This window comes from Uloborus diversus, chromosome 4, assembly GCF_026930045.1.
Source record: "Uloborus diversus isolate 005 chromosome 4, Udiv.v.3.1, whole genome shotgun sequence".
NCBI classification, from domain to species: Eukaryota; Metazoa; Arthropoda; class Arachnida; order Araneae; family Uloboridae; genus Uloborus; species Uloborus diversus.
The window spans coordinates 52395382-52414145 of NC_072734.1; the positions used below are offsets into that span (position 1 = coordinate 52395382).

At 34.7% G+C, this 18764-nt stretch overlaps 1 protein-coding gene across 3 annotated transcripts in view; it reads left to right on the forward strand.

Annotated features, from left to right (window-relative positions):
* The window catches only part of LOC129220396 (uncharacterized), a 267279-nt gene that overhangs the window by 247622 nt on the left and 893 nt on the right, over positions 1-18764 (forward strand). For 2 of the 3 annotated variants that reach the window (XM_054854810.1, XM_054854809.1), the window contains exons 2-5: positions 4945-5000; positions 5833-5946; positions 17945-18031; positions 18671-18758. In XM_054854810.1, the coding sequence (XP_054710785.1) occupies positions 4945-5000; positions 5833-5946; positions 17945-18031; positions 18671-18758 (345 nt within the window). Of the gene's footprint in view, positions 1-4944; positions 5001-5832; positions 5947-13092; positions 13126-17944; positions 18032-18670; positions 18759-18764 lie in introns of those variants that run through there. The other variant, XM_054854811.1, reaches the window with a different exon arrangement.

Genomic DNA, 18764 nt, shown 5'->3' on the forward strand with positions numbered 1-18764 from the left:
AAATCAAGGGGAAGTCAAATATCTGATGAGCGTGTTCCGTTCATTTCAGTGTGACTGCTTAATTTAGAGGCTAACACACATCTACAAAAGCTGGCATCCCTGAAAGCTAATAGATACTTCCATTTCTGCCTGTAAATTGGATGTTTGACTTTCAATATCATCGGTGGTCAGACTATAAAGACTATTTTTACTAACTTGGTTTGCACTAAAAGTATGAAATAAAATAAAAAAAGACTTCTTGAATTATAACCCACAAAAAATAAAATTGCTTTTCATATCGTTATATTTATATGTTGCTTTTTATGTATTTACATTTATGCTAAATCTAAAGCAGTTAATAAAATTTGAGTAAAAAAAGTTAGGGAAGAAATATAGGCGGTAGAAAGTTATTCGCTCAAATGCATACCATCTGTTCTCCTCTCAAGTCTTTAGTTTTAATTTTATTAGCCGCTTTAGTATTTACATAAATATCTATTTGAGAGTGCAACAGCAATTTTCGGGTATTATAAACAGAAGTCTTTTTTTTTTTTTTTTTTTCTACTTTTTAATCCGAACCAAGCTAATAGAAATAATCTAGATTCATCTCGTTTTTAAACATTTTATTCATGTAATGCTATGCAGTTTTTCTTTTGAATTAAAATAAAATTACCTTCAGAAGGGTTCGATGGGACTGATGTTGCTTTGCAGACTGTACTTCGTTTTCTTCAGACGACGTTAACTTTCTCTTTATAGAGCAATCCTTTTCGTCATTTTAATTTTTTTTTTTTTTTTGGTTGAAAAACGCTTGTTATCGGTCTTGCTCGCTTCATTATGCAACAACTTTCACTTAGAATGTACTATTTTAAACAGACTGTACGTTTCCAAAAGAATATGCAGTAAATACTGGATGAAAAATCAATGTGATTGCAAAGGATACTCTGGTTAGCAAAGGTAGTTTTGACTATGACCTATGACACACACGAGATCAGACCAACAAAAACCTCTATCGTCAGGAATTCCGGTTAAGCTATCATTTTCGGATTCAAAGCAAAATGATCTTTAAAGCAGCAAACAAAAACATTTCAAGCGTTCCACGAATAGGCTTTCCAGGAAGATTAACCAAAGGACAGTCGTTTCGCGCACTTTCTTGGAAGAAGAGTAAAGGGGTGAAATTCACAGGTTTGAAATGTTAAGATGAACATTTCAATTTCATGTTTAAAGATCATTCAAGTTAAAAACCATTTCACTCTGTTATCCGGATTAGTACTGTTCTTTGGTAGCTCTCTTTCTTAAAATTGTGATTCCTTAGAAAACCGAAATGATAGGCGTGAAAAGAAAGTACAAGTTTTTTTCAAGTGATGAAAAAAGGAAAATTGTAGAATACTGACCAAGTTAGATTTGCTGCAATTGCTAACCTCAAGAGCATAAATAATGAATCCAAAAAAAAATAAAAAAATCAGGGACCAAAAAGCAATAAAAGACTTCTTCTTGAAAAAGATATGCTTAAAGTTTCTTTTACTGTCAAAATGATTCCTTAAACTCTCAATAAAGCACTAAATAATGTAATAATAGAATAAATACCTAACAAAACTAATAAAGAGGAATTTTAATCAAGAGCCAACGTTGTCTTTAGTATCGATTTCAAATTTTCACCATCATATTTCAAATTTCTATAAAAAGTCTCTTAAAGCCCCCGTATTTCAAAACGTCTTTATCTCGATTTTTTTCTTTAATGTGAAATTCGAAATATACAGATTCGACTGTATATATTCCCACTGCGCGGCTCATAAAATTAAACATATTTAACAATTTGCAGAATCAATGACAAACAAAGGCTGCATATACGTGGATTTAACAAATCAATCTCATTTCTAAAGCGAAGTGTCAACTTTCACTCAATTATCAAAAAATTGTCGCAGCAGAGGAAGGCGTCTTTATGCTTGAGGGTCACACATGGAGCAGATTTTCAATGGCATTGGGGGGGGGGGGAGCGAAATGAATTTTGGACCTTTGTTACTCAGGAAAAAGTCGTTTTGATTTTTTTTCTTTTTCTTCTTTTTTTTCTTTCTCTTCCCTCTTTTTCTTTCTTTTTTTTTTGAGACTAACGTTTCGGGGGGGGGGGTTGTCCCCAAAACCCCCCCCCTTAGCTACGCCCCTGAATTTTAACATATGTTAAATTCAAAAAAATCCGAGACCATCATGTTACAGCATTTCTTGAATTGACATGGATTCTACCATAGAAATATTTTTATGAATTTCACTTATCATACAAGACTTATAAGAACACAAAACTATACATGTTTTTCTACAACATACTATCGATCACAAGCGATCACGTCGGCTTTGCTACAATAATTAACGATCAAGTTACCGCAGAAAAACTAAACCCATCTTGCTCAGTGTTTACCTCAGAAATAAAAGCTATATTTAAATCTCTCCAATCAATAGCCCAGTCTAATCAACAAAAATGGATAGTATACACTGACTCCAAGAGTTCAGTGGAAGTCATCGCTCACTGCAACAATAATAGCTACCCCATAGTCAATCAATCATATCATGTATACAAAAATCTTATCCAAAATAATTTTCACGTACTCTTTTGTTGGATCCCTGGTCACGTGGGCATTGCCGGTAATGAAGCAGCCGATTTGGCTGCCAGAGCTGCAAGTATCCAAACCGATGACAGTGTTCCTTTCGAGGATATTAAAAAAGCCATTTGTGAATGTCTTAACACACATTGGCAGCAGAACTGGAATCTTGAAACGCAAAACAAATTACATTCAATCCAGCCCTCGACTGCAGGTTTCAAATCATTGCAGCTTACCAGGAGAGAACAAGTTCTATTAGCGTGACTACGCACTGGTCATACCAGATTCACCCACAAGTACCTCTTATGTCGTTAACCAGTTCCAACTTGCATGTCATGTAATGTAAATCAGACAGTGTTACACATTTTAAGTAACTGTCCTAAATTTAATCAAATTCGTTTTAAGTATTTTAATAATTCTGATCCATCTTTGAAGGAGTTGCTGGGGGACCCACCTCATCGCAATTTGTACTCCTTCCTCCAGGAGATTGGTTTCTCCTTTTTAATTTAGTGTTTGTGTCGTCAAACTGTGATTTTGTCCTCTTCTTGTTAACCAAGGTTATTGTCAACCTATTGTTTTATCCATTTAAATGTTTTTAATATATACATGTTTTTTACTACTTATTTTAAAGTACTGAAGTTTAATACTTTTTACCTCAAAACAAGTTTACCCTTACAATATCATGGCTTCATATAAATAATGTTACATAAAGAAAACGTTTGGCGCAGTATAGTCCTCAAGGGCTCTTGGGCCATTAAAATTAAATAAACCAACCAACTACAACATACTAATGTTTTATTTCACGTGATTGTTGAGATTGTTAACGTGCTTGAGCTTTAATTTGAAAGCCTAAGGGAGACTACTGTCCGATATTTTGACGCGAAACCTTACTCGAATTTGCGCATGCGCCAGTCTCTTCTGATTTTATCAAAACAGTGGTGATAGAAAGAACGAAGTAACGAGCAAGCAAAAACTGAATGCATCGGGAAGTGCGCTTCCTTAAACCATCACCCCTTTTTCAATTGAAACCGTTCGCAGCTGCTTGTCGCGGAGTTCGAGAACAGACAGTACACTCGTTTCACTCATTCATTCTTTATACAGTCGATTTGATTGCAGCATGCCTCCTCGCAAAATCTTTCCTATACTATTTGAGGCAGTGAGAAGGGATGTAAGTGGACATTTTCAAGTTTTGAGTAAAACGCGTTCTAAGTTCCGGGCCTAGGTAGGCTTTCATTGTAAAGTTTTTCAAAGTCATGCTGTATAGCAGCACCTATCAGGGCTGCTATATACAGCACTCCTGGGGCTAGCACCATCTCTTGCCCCAAAACAGAGGCGAGGGTCACCTACCATTTGTACTGGTTATCTCCAAATTTTGAAATTTGGCACTTACATCCCTTTATTTCTCCCTGCCTCACTTGTAGTGAAAGTTTCAGAAGAAGGTAAGAGACAGTATTTAATCAGAAGCTAGGGATTGTCTATAACTGTCACACCTTGAGGGGGAGGGGCTTTAGTGAAATTGTTACAGTTTGCGACCAGGGGAAGGGTGGGAGAAAGGCTAAGTGTGACACACTCGGAGGGGGTCAAATTTATTGAAAAAAATATATTAATGAACATCGCCCTAAATACTACTTATTGTGAACATGATGTAATAGACCTTGAGTTATTATATGTAATCTCTAAGTACTTAAATATGCTTTCAATGGAATTCTTAATTATTTATTTCATTGTTTTTAAGTCACACTACGATTTCATTTTAAGTCACATGTAAGCTCCACGTTAAACAAAATTATAAAACAGGGGTTTTTTTTTTCTTCAGAAAAAGTATTTTTCTTTGACTTGTTTCGAAGAATAAAATTAAAAAAGTAAAATTTCAATTCTGTTGGTCTTTTTCTCTCTTTCTCTCTTTTTTTAAATCTCACATTCCACTTACTAATTTCACAATGTTCCAAATGCGAGTTAACTAATATAATCATCGCCCCCCCCCCTACCCCATAATCTTTTGTTGCAATACTTTTCATTGTCTTATGTAAAATACAGGAACGCGTTGAGAGGACAAAACTCCCTTTCGCGGAAAAGTTTTATGTGGCATACATTTTTTATTGAGATTTTATATAAGTCAGTTGCCTCATTGAAAGGAAAGCTCTTTCTCATTTGCTTGGGTAACTAAAAATATAATTTGTTCCCCTTTTCAAATAGCTCTATGTCCAAGTTCTAAGCCTTCAAATTAATTACTAATATATTTTAATTCACTTTTTTTTTTTTTCGTCTTATTGCTGGTTCCTCAGATTTTTTACATTTTTTAAATTTTTAGATATGGTACCCTCTAGCCTTGTCATTAAAATTTTAATCGCATTATTCCCTTTTATTTATTTTTTAGTGGTTCCAGATCCCGTTGGTTTATTGGACTGCGTCGAAAATAAAGTTACGCTACCAGTAAGTATAACTTCTTGTTTCTTAATTCGTATTCAAGAGCAAAAGTCAATTAAAACCACTAAAGGAACAGTAGTTATAGATTTCTCAATCCATTAGCGCAAATGATACATTTTTACGCAAAAATTTGCATTTCATTCACGGAATTTTAAACTTTGTCTTTTAATTATGATGTATTCGAATTTCGAATATAAAGAACCATTATGTATCAAAATATGAATCATTAACTTTTCTGGAAAAAAAAGTGCGTTTAAAAAATAATAATTTGTACATGTTGCGGACGTGACCATCACATCCGCAACACGCAACTATTATTTTTTTTAAGTAATTTTTTTTTTCAAGAAAGTTGATACTTCATATTATGAGACATAATGTTTCCTTATATTCGAATATAACACAATTAAAAGCCAAAGTTTAAAATTCCGAGAATAAAGTGCGAATACCCTCTGGCCATGGTTGATATGGAATAGGCAAACATCCAATTAAGACGAGTCTATCTGAATGAGAGGGAAAAGTAAAAATTTGATGCAGTTGCTTCGATAATTTCAATGTGACTGCTTGATTTAGAAGCCAACGCGCATCTGCAAAAGCTGGCATCCCTGAAAACTAATAGATGCATCCATTTCCGCCTTTCCATCTCATCGGTGGTCAGGCTGCGGGTAAAAATATCTCAGCCGTGCAAATGGATGTGAGCAAGAATCATATTGCAAAATTATCAAGAAATTTTTTGCTTCTAACCTTGTCTAGTCATTCTCTGCTAGGAATAGTTACAATATCATTTCTGTTTACTAATTGCTCTCTTTCTCTCTGAATATGATTTTTTTTTTCAATATAGTACTTGACAAGCTGGGTGGACTGCACAAACAGTTTGGGTCAAAATGTTCGTACTTCAGCTGATATCATCAATTATCGATGCAAAAGTGTCTGGGAAGGTAAAGGTGTTATTCCTGTAAGTGAAGTTTTATATATTGATTTTTGTTTTGATATAATGCTCCCACTATTTATCAGGTTTTCCTTATTTACTTTACGTCCTTGCAGTAAATGAGCAAAATATGGATTTGTTTATTATTTACTTGTTTTTTCTCCTTTCTAATTGGCGATGTTAATTTTACAAAAAGGCTTAAAGTAAGCAAAGTTTTGGGGTACGATATACTGTAAATTTGGATTCGTAGAGCTAAGGACAAACTATGCGAACGTACTTTTCACCAGGAAGCATAAAGGTGTCTTGACCTCAAAATCTGTTAATATGTGTTTACACTTACGTCAATGAAATTGCAAACTAAAAAAAAAAAAACATGATATATAGATAACACAAAGAAAATAAGAGTTATTATGCTAATAATACAAGTTTAATGTTATTACATATGAATAAAACTAAGAAAGCCACCAAAGATGGGGTCTCAAGGACTGCAGCATGAGAGGAACAGTGAAATGTACTAATAAAGAAGATATCGTCGCATGACAGCCCACAGCCGTAGTTGACACTAATTATCGAGTTTCTATAAGGATAAACATATCCCACACACAGGAATATAAAGGAATATAGCAGCAGAGGCCCGAGACAGAGAGAGAATGCACCCAAGATGAACAAGTGAGATTAAAACTTATTTTCATGCACCTGTTTCTAAGCTTGACAAAAATGGAAGGAGGCTACTCGTGGCAAAATCTGGCAAGGACAGTGCTGCAGTCCCCCCCCCCCCACGAAATAGTTGGTTTTTTATTGAAAAAAAAATAATGCAAATTGATTTCAAACCTCCTTTTCGTGTTTGGAGAGTTCCTCCAAACTCCAAGGAGAGTTCCCACAAATATCTTTTTCCTACTACAGAACCGGGCCAGGGGGGGACAGAAATAAATGGGGGGCGACTCGACAAGCGATTACACCAGACTTGTTTACTTGGCAACACTGCATCTAACGTGACTATAATATGACGCAGGGTGCTGCATTAAACAAGCAACGACAAAATTGAAAATTTTTAAAAACCCCGACTGAGTCGCAACTGTAGAATCAAGAGGGAAAATTAAAAATATTTTTAAAAGCCTTACATTATTAAAAATCAATGTCAAGTATTTTATTTGCTATTAAATAAAAACTGGCAACAGATAAAAATTTTAAATCATTCATTATCGGCCAACAATGATTTCGGTTATCAACCGCGTGAATAAAGGCTTAGCCGTTATGAAAATCTGCTTTAAAAAACGTTATAATTCGAATTCTATGAAACATGAAGGTTCCAAACATATTCTATCAGATGCGGAAACAAATTCTCTTTGTTTTGGTATTAAATTCAAAAAAATTTTAACTATGTTTTCACACAACAAAAATCGCAAAAAACCTTTCAGAGGTTTTTAATTAATATCTTTGTAAATTAATGTCATTTAAAGATGCAACCTACCTAAGAACACTCTCGATCAACTCTTCTTTCGAAAAAAAAAGTTTTTCAAAATCGGTCCATACGTTTAGGCGCTAGAGTGCCACAGACAGACACACAGATACACAGACACGTCCAACTTATAAGCCCCTTCCTTTCTGTGTAGGGGTTAAAAAGGTAGTTTAAAGATTCGTGTTTTACTCTACAACAGTCCAGGTTCCATAAAACACCAAGCAGTGGCGTACGTACCATGGGTGACACCCGGGGCAATAATTTGTGGTGTCACGCCCACCCCCCTTACAAACGCAAAAAAAAAAAAAAAAGTAAAAGTTTTTTATGTTTTATAAAAAAAAAAACCATGAAATTCATACAATTTCTATGTGTGTTAGGGAAAAGGAGGTTACGGGGAAGTCCTCCAGAAATTCTTCGAAATTGTACCTCTTAAAATGCAGTTCTCGACAAACTTTGGTGATGTTGCGGGGAGGAGAGGTTCGAGGGCCCACCACGAAAAATTTTTTCTAATACATAATCATAAAAGACGTTCTAGACTTGGGTCTTCAGAATGTTAGGGATTGAAGAGGTTCGGCGTTATTTAAAATATTGGGGAACATTTTCTGAATTAAATATGTTTTTCAAAAGAATGAAATTCCACTTTGGGTGTCACATCCCAGACCCGGGGCGGACTGTCTCCTGGTAACGACGCCACTGCATCAAGCGTGTGGTCACTTCCATATTGCAATGTATTTCTACATCTATCGTTGATTATTAGCATGAAGCAAGGCACTGCATTAATGAAGAGCCCCTTAAGAGTCAAGTTTCATTCTGCTACTCAACAGAAGATGCTCAGGTTATTTTGTTTTTCATCTGTACTGCTATCCAGGAACTGATTACTGAATAGGCCAACTAGGCTGCAGCCTAGGGTCCCCGCTGTTTAGGGGCCCCAAAATAATTAAAATTGTGTTATAGTACAGTAAAATTAGGCCAAAAAATGGCCAAACCCAAACATCCAAAAAAAAAAGTGAAACCTGTTGCAAATTACTTCTTACCCTTCCAGCAAGAAGGGGTAAAAAGTCCCAGCACTTTGCGCGTCGGGTTTTGGGGGGAAGGGGGGGGGGACGAAATAATCCTCTATTTAAATAAAAATAATTTCTATTACTTAAAAAAATACTCAAAAGTCGCAGAAATCACTCTATAATAGTAAAATAATAAACTCTCCCGTTAAAAAATTCTAATTAACAGAGGGGTGCACAAGCGGGGGGGGGATGGGGGGGGGGGCTCATGGATCAGCTTTGCGTCATTGAAATTTTTAAGGCAGTTTTTTCAAGGGGTATTTCTTTCTTTTTTGAGGGCTTTTATTCTGGATGGATACTCCGTCACAATTAAGGGGTGCGCCATCGCTTTTTTGGGGGGGGGGACCCTGAATTTAAATTCTAAAATGAACTGTTGCAGTGAAGTTCACGAAAAAATTTCCCCGATTCAAATTTTTCAGAAGCACAAAATGCCACACAATGATATGGTAATGTCAGAATGATAATTCTAAAAGATCTAAGCGAGCTCAGTAACCAAATTATTTGTGATTGGAGTTATTAAACTGTTTAGAGCGCTGGAAAACAAAATTCCTGTGCAGCTTAAAAAGAGTCCAAATTGACCAATGTTTCCCTACTTCTTGATTAACTTACTTCAACTTTTCTACAATCTTTTGCCATCACCGTAAGGGGGGACAAATCAAAATTGCCAATAGTGAGACGGGCAATGTTGCAATTCTGCACCCCCTAAGTCGGTGGGGGTTCTCATTGACAAACACCGAGCTACCTCTCTTTTACGCAGCTGGTTATGTGAATTATGCTAAATATGCAGACATATACTTGCAACACTATCTCAAACTTTTGAGTACATTATGCGATAAAAAAAAAATTTGATCACATCAAACATCAGCTAAAACATCAGCTATCCAACGATCTAACGCAGTGACAAATTCAGGTGGTCTAGAATCTGTAGTGATTCAACGATAGAACAAGTCTTGATGAGAGCAATGAGCAATACAACAATAGAATGCTAAATATTTACACCTTTTTGTCTCCCATTTTGGAAATCACAATCCGTCTCAAAAGCCCCCAGAAGTTTCTTCCCTCTCAAGTTGGTAATGGTATTGCTCGCTGATGATAAGATGAGTTGCGATGAGACCTTTAACGTACGGGTACAAAGGATATTGAAGGCAAACAATTTTGTGGCATTTCTTTGCAAAGGAGGTAAACAGTTATGTCTTTAGCTTCTGTTGCGAGAGTAGTTACTATCTGTAAAGATGTGTAAGCCCAAACCATTTTTTACACCGAATGGTATGAACATTAAAGATGGAATAACAAATTGTTAAAAACTTCTGGTACGAGTTATGCGCTGATCCTCCATCAGTATTCGATGAATCTGGTTTCAGAAGGAAAGAAATCTTGTATTGTTAAAGTGCTATTATCTGAAGCAAAAGGTTCATCCACCATCACAGAACGAACAGCTGGTGTCATGTATGAGGCAGTGAGAAGCAAAGGGATGCAAGTGGACATTTTCAAGTTTTGAATAAAACTCGTTTAAAGATAACATCCTAGGTAGGCTTTCACTGATTTTCTTTTCTAAATCATGCTGTATAGAAGCAATTACCAGGTCTACTAGTACCATCTCTTGCCTCAAGATAGAGGAGAGGTTCACCAACCATTTGTACTGGTTATCTCCAAATTTTTAATTTTGCCACTTACATCCCTTTGCTTCTCACTGTCTCATATGTAATAAATGGAAGATATCTGCTTGGTCATATTTTTGGTAATGATCTGTAAACTTCAAGGAAATATTCCAGCAATGCAGTGTATAGGTAACTTGTAAGTATGAGAAAGCTTGTGTCATTTTTGATGGGTGCAAAGAAAGCAACACAGAAATATAATCTGCGTCCTGTTACAACAGCCAAGCCTTCTGCTCTAGAAGACTTTCTGCGTCTCAAATCTTGTGCTTGCTCTGAAGGGTTCATTGGATATAGTGAATGTTTGAAAAGTCTGAAAATGGACTGAAGTGCTCAATTATATGCTCAAACTGTGTTAGACATAGCTGCAACAATAACGATTTTGCTGAGGATCTAGATTCCAAAAAACATCTTGACTTTTTGTTACAAGATTAGGAGAAATCATTTGAAAGCAAAAAACAGGTCAGCGTAATTTTCTGGTTATTTAATCGAATGTGCACCATCAGAGAGGGTGGGGGGGGGAGGATAATATTTTAGTATATAATTTTGTTTTGGGAGATGAGCTATGTTCTTATGGGGTGGACAGTCCTGATTTAATGCATTTTAGATTTGCATGGAATAATACTTCTACTTGAAATAAAAGGGGGGGGGGTGAGGATTTATTTTATTTGACGGAAGGGGGGGATGCTGTAGCTTTGAGGTGCACCATCGATCTTGGAGGATGGACGCACTCGATTTCTAACTTTAACTTAGCATGAAATAATGTTTCCATATGAAATGTATGGAGGGGGGTTCGGGGGTACTGCTTCGTTTTACGGGGATAGGGGGGCTCTGTAGCATTGGTGGGTTATGTCATCCCTCTTGGGGGTCAAACACCTTTAATTTCATGCTTTTAAATTTAGTATAACATAATATTCTCACTTTAAATTTACTCTAAAAATTCTGGAAAAATACCCAAAACGGCAATTTTTAGATGCCCCCCATTCAAAAACCCGACGCACAATGGGGTGGGACTTTTTACCTGTTCTTATTGGGAGGGTAATAAACAATTTGCACCAGGTTTAGCTTTTTTTTTTTGGATGTTTGGGTCCGACCCCTATTTTTACTGTACTATTAGCGAATGACTAAGATTAAGTTTTGACGACAAGGGGGGTCCTTATTTGACGATATGTCCCTTGATATTTTACAGGGGTGATTGTGAGTTCATCAAAAAATACCTGAAAGTTTCAAAGCGAGACCGTGGGGGGGGGGTAATCTTTGGCCCCCTACTACTTAAGTGCACCTTTGCCATAGTATTAAATAGTTCTGAGTTAAAATATTGTGTGTACATGTGATTAAATTTTTAATGGGTTATAAAGTTACTTTTGAGCTGGCGTTATACAAATTATCTTGACATTTATTTGTCCATCTTAAGGGATAGGTGTTCATCTTAAGGCTCTTGCAGGTATATTTGATGAGTATTATATAATTTAAAAAAATTGCGGAGGTAGGGAGATAAAAGCATAACAAAAAAAAAACATAATTCCGGTATTTTTGGACATAAAAATATCGGAAATACGTCCGAAAATACCAGAAATTCAGTAAAATACCGGAACACAATCACCCCTGGAATCTTAATCGGGCCCTGTTGCTGCCAGTTAATTTGTGATGAACCAGGAATTTCTTTATCTTTTAGTAATTGCAGAAAAGGGTGGTCCATAAGATACAATGTATTAAACGTGAAATTTCAATCATCACGAATAATCCAACGGGAAAATATCTTTTCACGAATCTTTTAGTTTAAAAAAGGGCCGTTTCCATGGACACTTTCGACCCCGGAAAAAACCTGCTTTTCACATTTCGGTTATTTGCGGGGTATACGAGTATGTGGAATTTTTCTCCTCCTGTTGACTTCTGGGAGTGAAAGCAGTTTTTTTCGACAACCAAATGGAAAAAAAATCGAGAAACCTTATTCATTCAAAAAATTATACCTTGGAACGCGTTTTTGAGATAGTTCTGGGGTTTTCTGTTGAAATTAATCAAGTTTTCGAAAATTACAATTTACTCTTATTGTACATGTATTTTTAAATGAAAAAGGTTTCAGAATTTTTTTTCGATTTGGTTGTAAAAAAAATGCAATAATAATAAAAAAACAATGATAACAATTATGTCTAGGCAGTGAGTAAATACATGAATAAAATTATTGTAATCAGTATCACCTTGTAGTAAAGTAAATAGAACGTTAACATTTATTTTTATCTGTTAAAGGTCGTGAAAGCAAAAATTATTTCGCTTTAATTAGTTCTCGAAACATGTCACGTAATTTACAACTAATTAAAAAAAAGTATTTACGTAATTAATTCTACTATATTCTCATTTCGTCAATTATGTACAGGAATAGAAACATTCCAACTCGTAAAAAATAAAACATCCCAGAGCGCAATATTAATAGCAGACGAATTCGGCAAGTTGGTGATGAAAAATAAAATTAATTTTTCCATCAAAATATTGTTCAAACTTCCTGTAGAAGAAAGCCGTACATTGTCCACTATATTGGCCCCTTATTACAACCAATTTCCAGTACTTTTTTTTCTATTTTTGCTTTAATAGCTGCCTCTAAAAAAGTGAGAAACTTAGCATCATTTACATTGATCTGCTGCAATTGTCGGGAGCGGCTCGCCGACAGCGCTCTCTGGAAAAAGTGAACAATCGTTGCCACTTTTATTACACTGGCAAACCGTAGGACATTTCTCTCCTTCTTCCTACTTCGTGTCTGGTACAATGGAAAACCTCTTTTTATATGGAAGCGGGGAATTTTTCGATCGGTTTTTTGCAGAGTCAGAGCGGGGATTTACCGGGTCGAAAAGTGTGTTGCGAACGCGGCTTAAAGACACGAAAAATGTAATTTCACCGGTTTGAATAGTTTAAAGTAAGTATTGAAATTAAAATATATCAACAGTTACTGAAGATGTTTCTTTAGATAGTTCCAAGTAAAAACTGACAGTAAATTATATCAACAGTTACTCAAGATATTTAAGACATGGATTGCAACTCAGTGGTAAGTAAAGATTTTTAAAAATATATATCGCTTCACGTCCACGAGTTACAATCAAAACAAACTTTAATACGGATCCTGCACTAAAACATTGTACTTGATAGTTATATAAGATACTAGAGGACCCGACAGACGTTGTTCTGCTCAAACTTTGTAAATTGAAAAGTTAAAAAATTTCAATAAACCATCAAGTGTTTGAACCGTGCTGTTGAAAATGAGTGAACAAAGCCAATTCTTTTAAATAAGGATACCACATGATACTAGGTACATGCAAGCATAAATATTTTGGTGGCTCACTCATAGCTTTGAGGGCAAAGGTCAATTGAAACTGCTACTTTTTTTGTCTTGTTTAGGACCGGATATCTGCTAAATCCGTAAGTAACTCTCGGAAATAAGTATATTATTTACTACTCACCACAGTATAGTACTAAGGAAAATATAAAATAGCTTTCTTTGATCGCTTGACTTTAGTAGTTAAACGGTCTCAAAGTCGATGATTTTTTTTAAATGCCCAAGTTTAGAGGTCAATAACTTTCATCGCGACGGGTCAACAACTTTGGGACACAGCTGTAGTTATAGTCCGAATGGGGTAGTTTAAGTTACAGGTTAGAAAGCCATGGCAACTAATTAACTTTTTTAACTACGCGGTCTCAAAGTTGATAATTTAAACAAAAACAATCAGTTTTAGGTCAATTACTCGAAAACGCCTGAGTCAATAACTTTGAGCAAAATAAGCTGTAATTCTCTGCTCTACGTGATGCAGTTTTAGACTCATGTCAGAAAACCAATGAGACCTAATCATTTTACTTAATTAAGCCGTCTCAAAAATGATGATTTCAGTATAAAACAGCGTTTTTTCACGAGTTTATATGAGTGCTACCCAAAATCTTATGAGCTTAAACTCACATAAATATTAGAACGAATCAATAGTCAAATGTACTTTAAACTCCCAAAGTTTCATGCTTCCAATCGTATAAAATTTTCTGTAACCTTGACCACAACATGGCAATTCTTCTCACAAAGCTGATCCGCCATTTTGGAGCACTATATTTTGGAGATCCTCAGGATTTGGATCGGGGAAGCTGAAAATTTGCATAGGTTAGTTTCAAAGCCATCTGTACACCTCTATAAATTTCATCCCATTCGGGGATAATCGAGCAGGGGCAATTGAGAAATTTATTTCAGTTGACGTGGAATCACCATGATATAACATTGTGACAATTCACATGCATCTTTTGTTATTTTTGACTTTATAATGATCATAAATCATTTATTTTCAACTATATTTTAGGAAGAGGATTGCAGTTGGGTTAGAGATTGAGTTCATAATTACAGTAGAATTTGCATATACACTTCTTAGTAATAAACTTTTATAAATAAACAAACTTACTAAATAAGGCTCAAAAGTAAAAATATAAATATAACGTCAAAAACACACACACACACACACACAGGCTTGTTAAACAATAACAAAAGATGCAGGTGAAATGTGCATTGTGTTTAATCAAAGTGATTCCAAGTCAACTGACCTGATTTTTCAAAGTGTCCCTGCTCGATCATCCCCGAATGGGATGAAATTTTATAGAGGCGTTGAAATGTCTTTGAAACCTAACCTGATGCTAGTTTTCAGCTTCCGAGATCCGAATCCTGAGGATCTAGGATCTCCAAAATATAGTGCTCCAAATTGGCGGATCAGCTTTGTGAGAAGAGATGCCATGTTGTGGTCAAAATTACAGAAAATTTTATAACACTGGAAGAATGAAATTTTGGGAGATTAAAGTACAAAAGGCTGTTGATTTTTTCTAGTATTTGTGCGAGTTTGAGCTCATAAGATTTTGAGTAGCACAAACTCGTGAAAAAACGCTCTTTTATGCTGAAATCATCATTATTGAGACCATCAACGCAACCATCTTCTTCTGCGTCAAAATAAAGCCACACCCCCAACCGGGGAACTATCAACATCGCACACTAGAGGATAAGGGGCAAGGCCCCAGGTGCCTCAAGCAATGACATAGGGGGATTTACGGGGGTGCCAAGGGGTGCGCCGCACCCCCAACATTTTTGGTTCAATTTTCAAAGGAAATTTAAATGAAATATATTTTATCAGGAGAAAATATATTTCTTCTCAGGAATTTTGTAAAACAACTTATATTTTTTCACAGCTACAATGCAAGTTAATTTACTTGAAAGCAAACCCAAAAATAAAATAAGAGGCAGCTTATTGTGTGACCAGGTCATCACACATCGCCAGTGCGAGAGAAATTGCTCCACGAGAATTAAGAAGTATTTCTCCATTTAAAAAAAATAATAATAATAATAATTACGTAAATCAAATAAAAACATTCTTTTAATTAATCTTCAGTGTTACACTATATAACAATTTTATACTCTGCAATTGGGTATATATTGGTAAAGCATTACAATTTTATTTTTCTTCGAAACAACCATGGCTAATAAAGTCAAAAAATATGACTATTGTAACATACTTCCTCAAAAACAATATAAAGTCCTTACACATCATTCTACTAAACAGTGCAATAAAATGAATCAAAAATTAACTAAAAACTAACATTTTCATTGTAAAATTTTAAAAATTTCTGAAAGAAGACCCCCCCCCCCCCCCCTCCTCTCGCAAGACTGACACTGAGTTCCACTGCTAAAAGTAGTTGCTTTAGTTGGCTTTAATATGAAAAAAGTCTCCAAAATTGTTACCAAATACAGAAAATAGCTTCTAAAATAGTCTCCCTTTTTTTTTAAAATAGCATTTTTATTATATTAATGCCATGAAGTGGGAAAGACTTACATGGGGAAAATTTTCTCTAAACAACCTTTGAAAAGGAAAACTTTAAAAACATTTTCCAAACTTGAGCCCAACCCTGAAAAACGCTAGAGAAAGCAGTACTGACACATTCTAGAGTAATTTCTCATTGTATAACTGTTATTTAAAGACAATGTAAACAGTTTTAGACTGACTCTATATTAAAGAGCTCGATTCGTGATATTTCCAATCGAAAGAAAATTTGCTCTTGCTTTTTAAAAAAATGAATATATAATACAAATGCAAGAAATTAAAAACAATAAAACAGTTATAAAAAGTAGTGGTGGAACCAAACTTTTTTCAGAAATCGCGATTTCAAAAACTAAATCGCACTCACAAAAACGATAAATTTACGAAAATCGCTATCGGGAAAAAACGAAACTTTCTTTATGCAAAAATATAAACATCCCTTTTCTGGTCATGAATGATATTTTCATTTAATTTTTCCATTTTTTAAAACGAATGTTTTCAAAAAATAAACGCGGTAAATTTTTTTTTTTCCCCTGGTAACTTAGGGGGTAGACATGAAAGCGATTTTCTATTTCTTTTTTTCCAATTTTTTTCTCCCAGGAGAAAAAAGGATAAAAAAATTTTTTTACCTATTTTAGTCACTTACTAAAATAGTCACCGTGTTTTACAATAGTCACTTTTGCCCATATTTTGACTGAAATAGTCGATTTTGTCGTCAAAATAGTAGCTTTAGTCGCCTTTGGCAGCGCTGCATCCCCCCCTTGATCCCCTGTATTGTTGCACCCCCAGTATTCACAGCCTAAATCCGCCTTTGAGCAATGAACTTATATTTCTGTGGCATTATTGAGACCGTTTAACTAAATAAGATGATTAGATCTCATGGTTTTCTGACATGAGTCTAAAACTACACCACGTAGAGCATAATTACAGCTCTTGCTGAAAGGTATTGACTCAGGCGTTTTAGAGCAATTGGCCTAAAGCTGTGATTCTTTTTGTTTTAAATTATCAACTTTGAGACCGCGTAATTAAAGAAGTTGACTAGTTGCCATAGGTTTCTAACCTGGATCTTAAACTACACCACTCGGACTGTAATTACAGCTGTGTCCCTAAGTTGTTGACCTGTCGCGATGAAAGTTATTGACCTCTAAACTTGGGCATTTTTTAAAAATCATCGACTTTGAGACCGTTTAATTACTGAAGTCATTTTATATTTTTCTTAGTACTATACTGTGATGAGTAATAAATAATATACTAATTTCCGAGGGTTACTCACGGCTTTAGCAGATATCCGGGCCTAAACAAGGCAAAAAATATTTAAAAGTAGCAGTTTCAATTGACCTTTGCCCTGAAAGCCATGAGTGAGCCACCAAAGTATGTATTCCAGCATGTACCTAGTATCAAGTAGTATCCACATTTAAAAGAATTGGCTTGGATCACTCATTGCTTTTGAAGCAAAGCAATCATATATTTAGATATTTTTTTACACGACCTTAAACTTTGAGCCCTACTGACGGACAAACAAATCAGTTTTTTAGAAAAAGAAACTTCACTTATTCTTATCATAGTACCACTAACACATCCTGAATTTTTCACAAAAATTGAAGACATCAACTATCAAAAGTGTCCAGCTTCAAAAAAAAAAAAAAAAAGACTCGTAATTTTGAGCTATCGAAGAACAAAAGGCGATCTCAAATCAAATCCACAGACTTTAAAAGGAACTATTAAATAACTTTGATTCCTGAAACGAAAATAGGAGACCTCATTAACTTTCATTTAAAAAAGTTCTATAACTATGTTTCCCATAAGAAGTCTGCCTAAGAAAATTATCAAAACAAAATCTTTTTTTAGATTTTTATCACATTGCCGTATGAAACCTTTGAGAAGCATTATCTCTCTCTCTTTCAGAAACATCTGTATGTATGTAAAACATTTACAATTAATTACCAAAATAAGGAATAAATTGTTATTTTTGATTTTTTAAATCAAATGTCTCTATTTATTTATCTTTTTTTTTCCATTTCATGTATTTTACAGGAAGTATTTTACATTAAAGATTGTGTCATTGAAAAAACTGGACTACCAGCAAAAAATGTATCAGCAGAAGTTTTAGGTGCTTACAAGGTGAAAAATATTTATTTAGTTTTTGCATGTTATTAGGTATTAGAAATGTATATCCATTCTTTTTTGGTTTCGATGGATTCCCATAGCTTGCTTACATAAGAGAAATTCAAGAATAAAAAAATAAAAAATCATAAGTTAAAGTTGAATCTGAGAGATTATATATATATATATATATATATATATATATATATATATATATATATATATATATCAACAATTTAGCTGCACTTCTTTGAAAAACATCATAAAATAAGAAGTTTTGATTGATTCTTCTTTGAGGTGCTGTGCATTGAAGAAAAAATCATATGAAAATAACTTATGCAGTTAAATTTTGTACATACTAAGTGCTATCTGCAAAAGTTACTTAATTATGCTTTAAAATGAAAACTTTTGTTACCATTCAAAACTTGTACTTTTCTTAATCCAGGAATATTATTAAGATGTTTTTGAAAGTATTATAAGGTAACTTTTTAAAACCTGTAAAGTTGACTACCTGTCTAAGTTGAACACTTTTTTTCAGGTACAGAATTAGTCTTATATCATATGAATCATCCTCTATAGGTTGACCACTTAAGTAGTGCACCGCAAGTGGTCAACTTACACAGGTCTCCCAGTACTATAAATCTTTTTCTTCCACAGGAATGTGAAGCCACACCAAGTGTTTCAAAGACTCCCCAAATGAATACCAAAACAGCTCCAATACAGCAGCAGCACATACATTCATCAGGTAAAA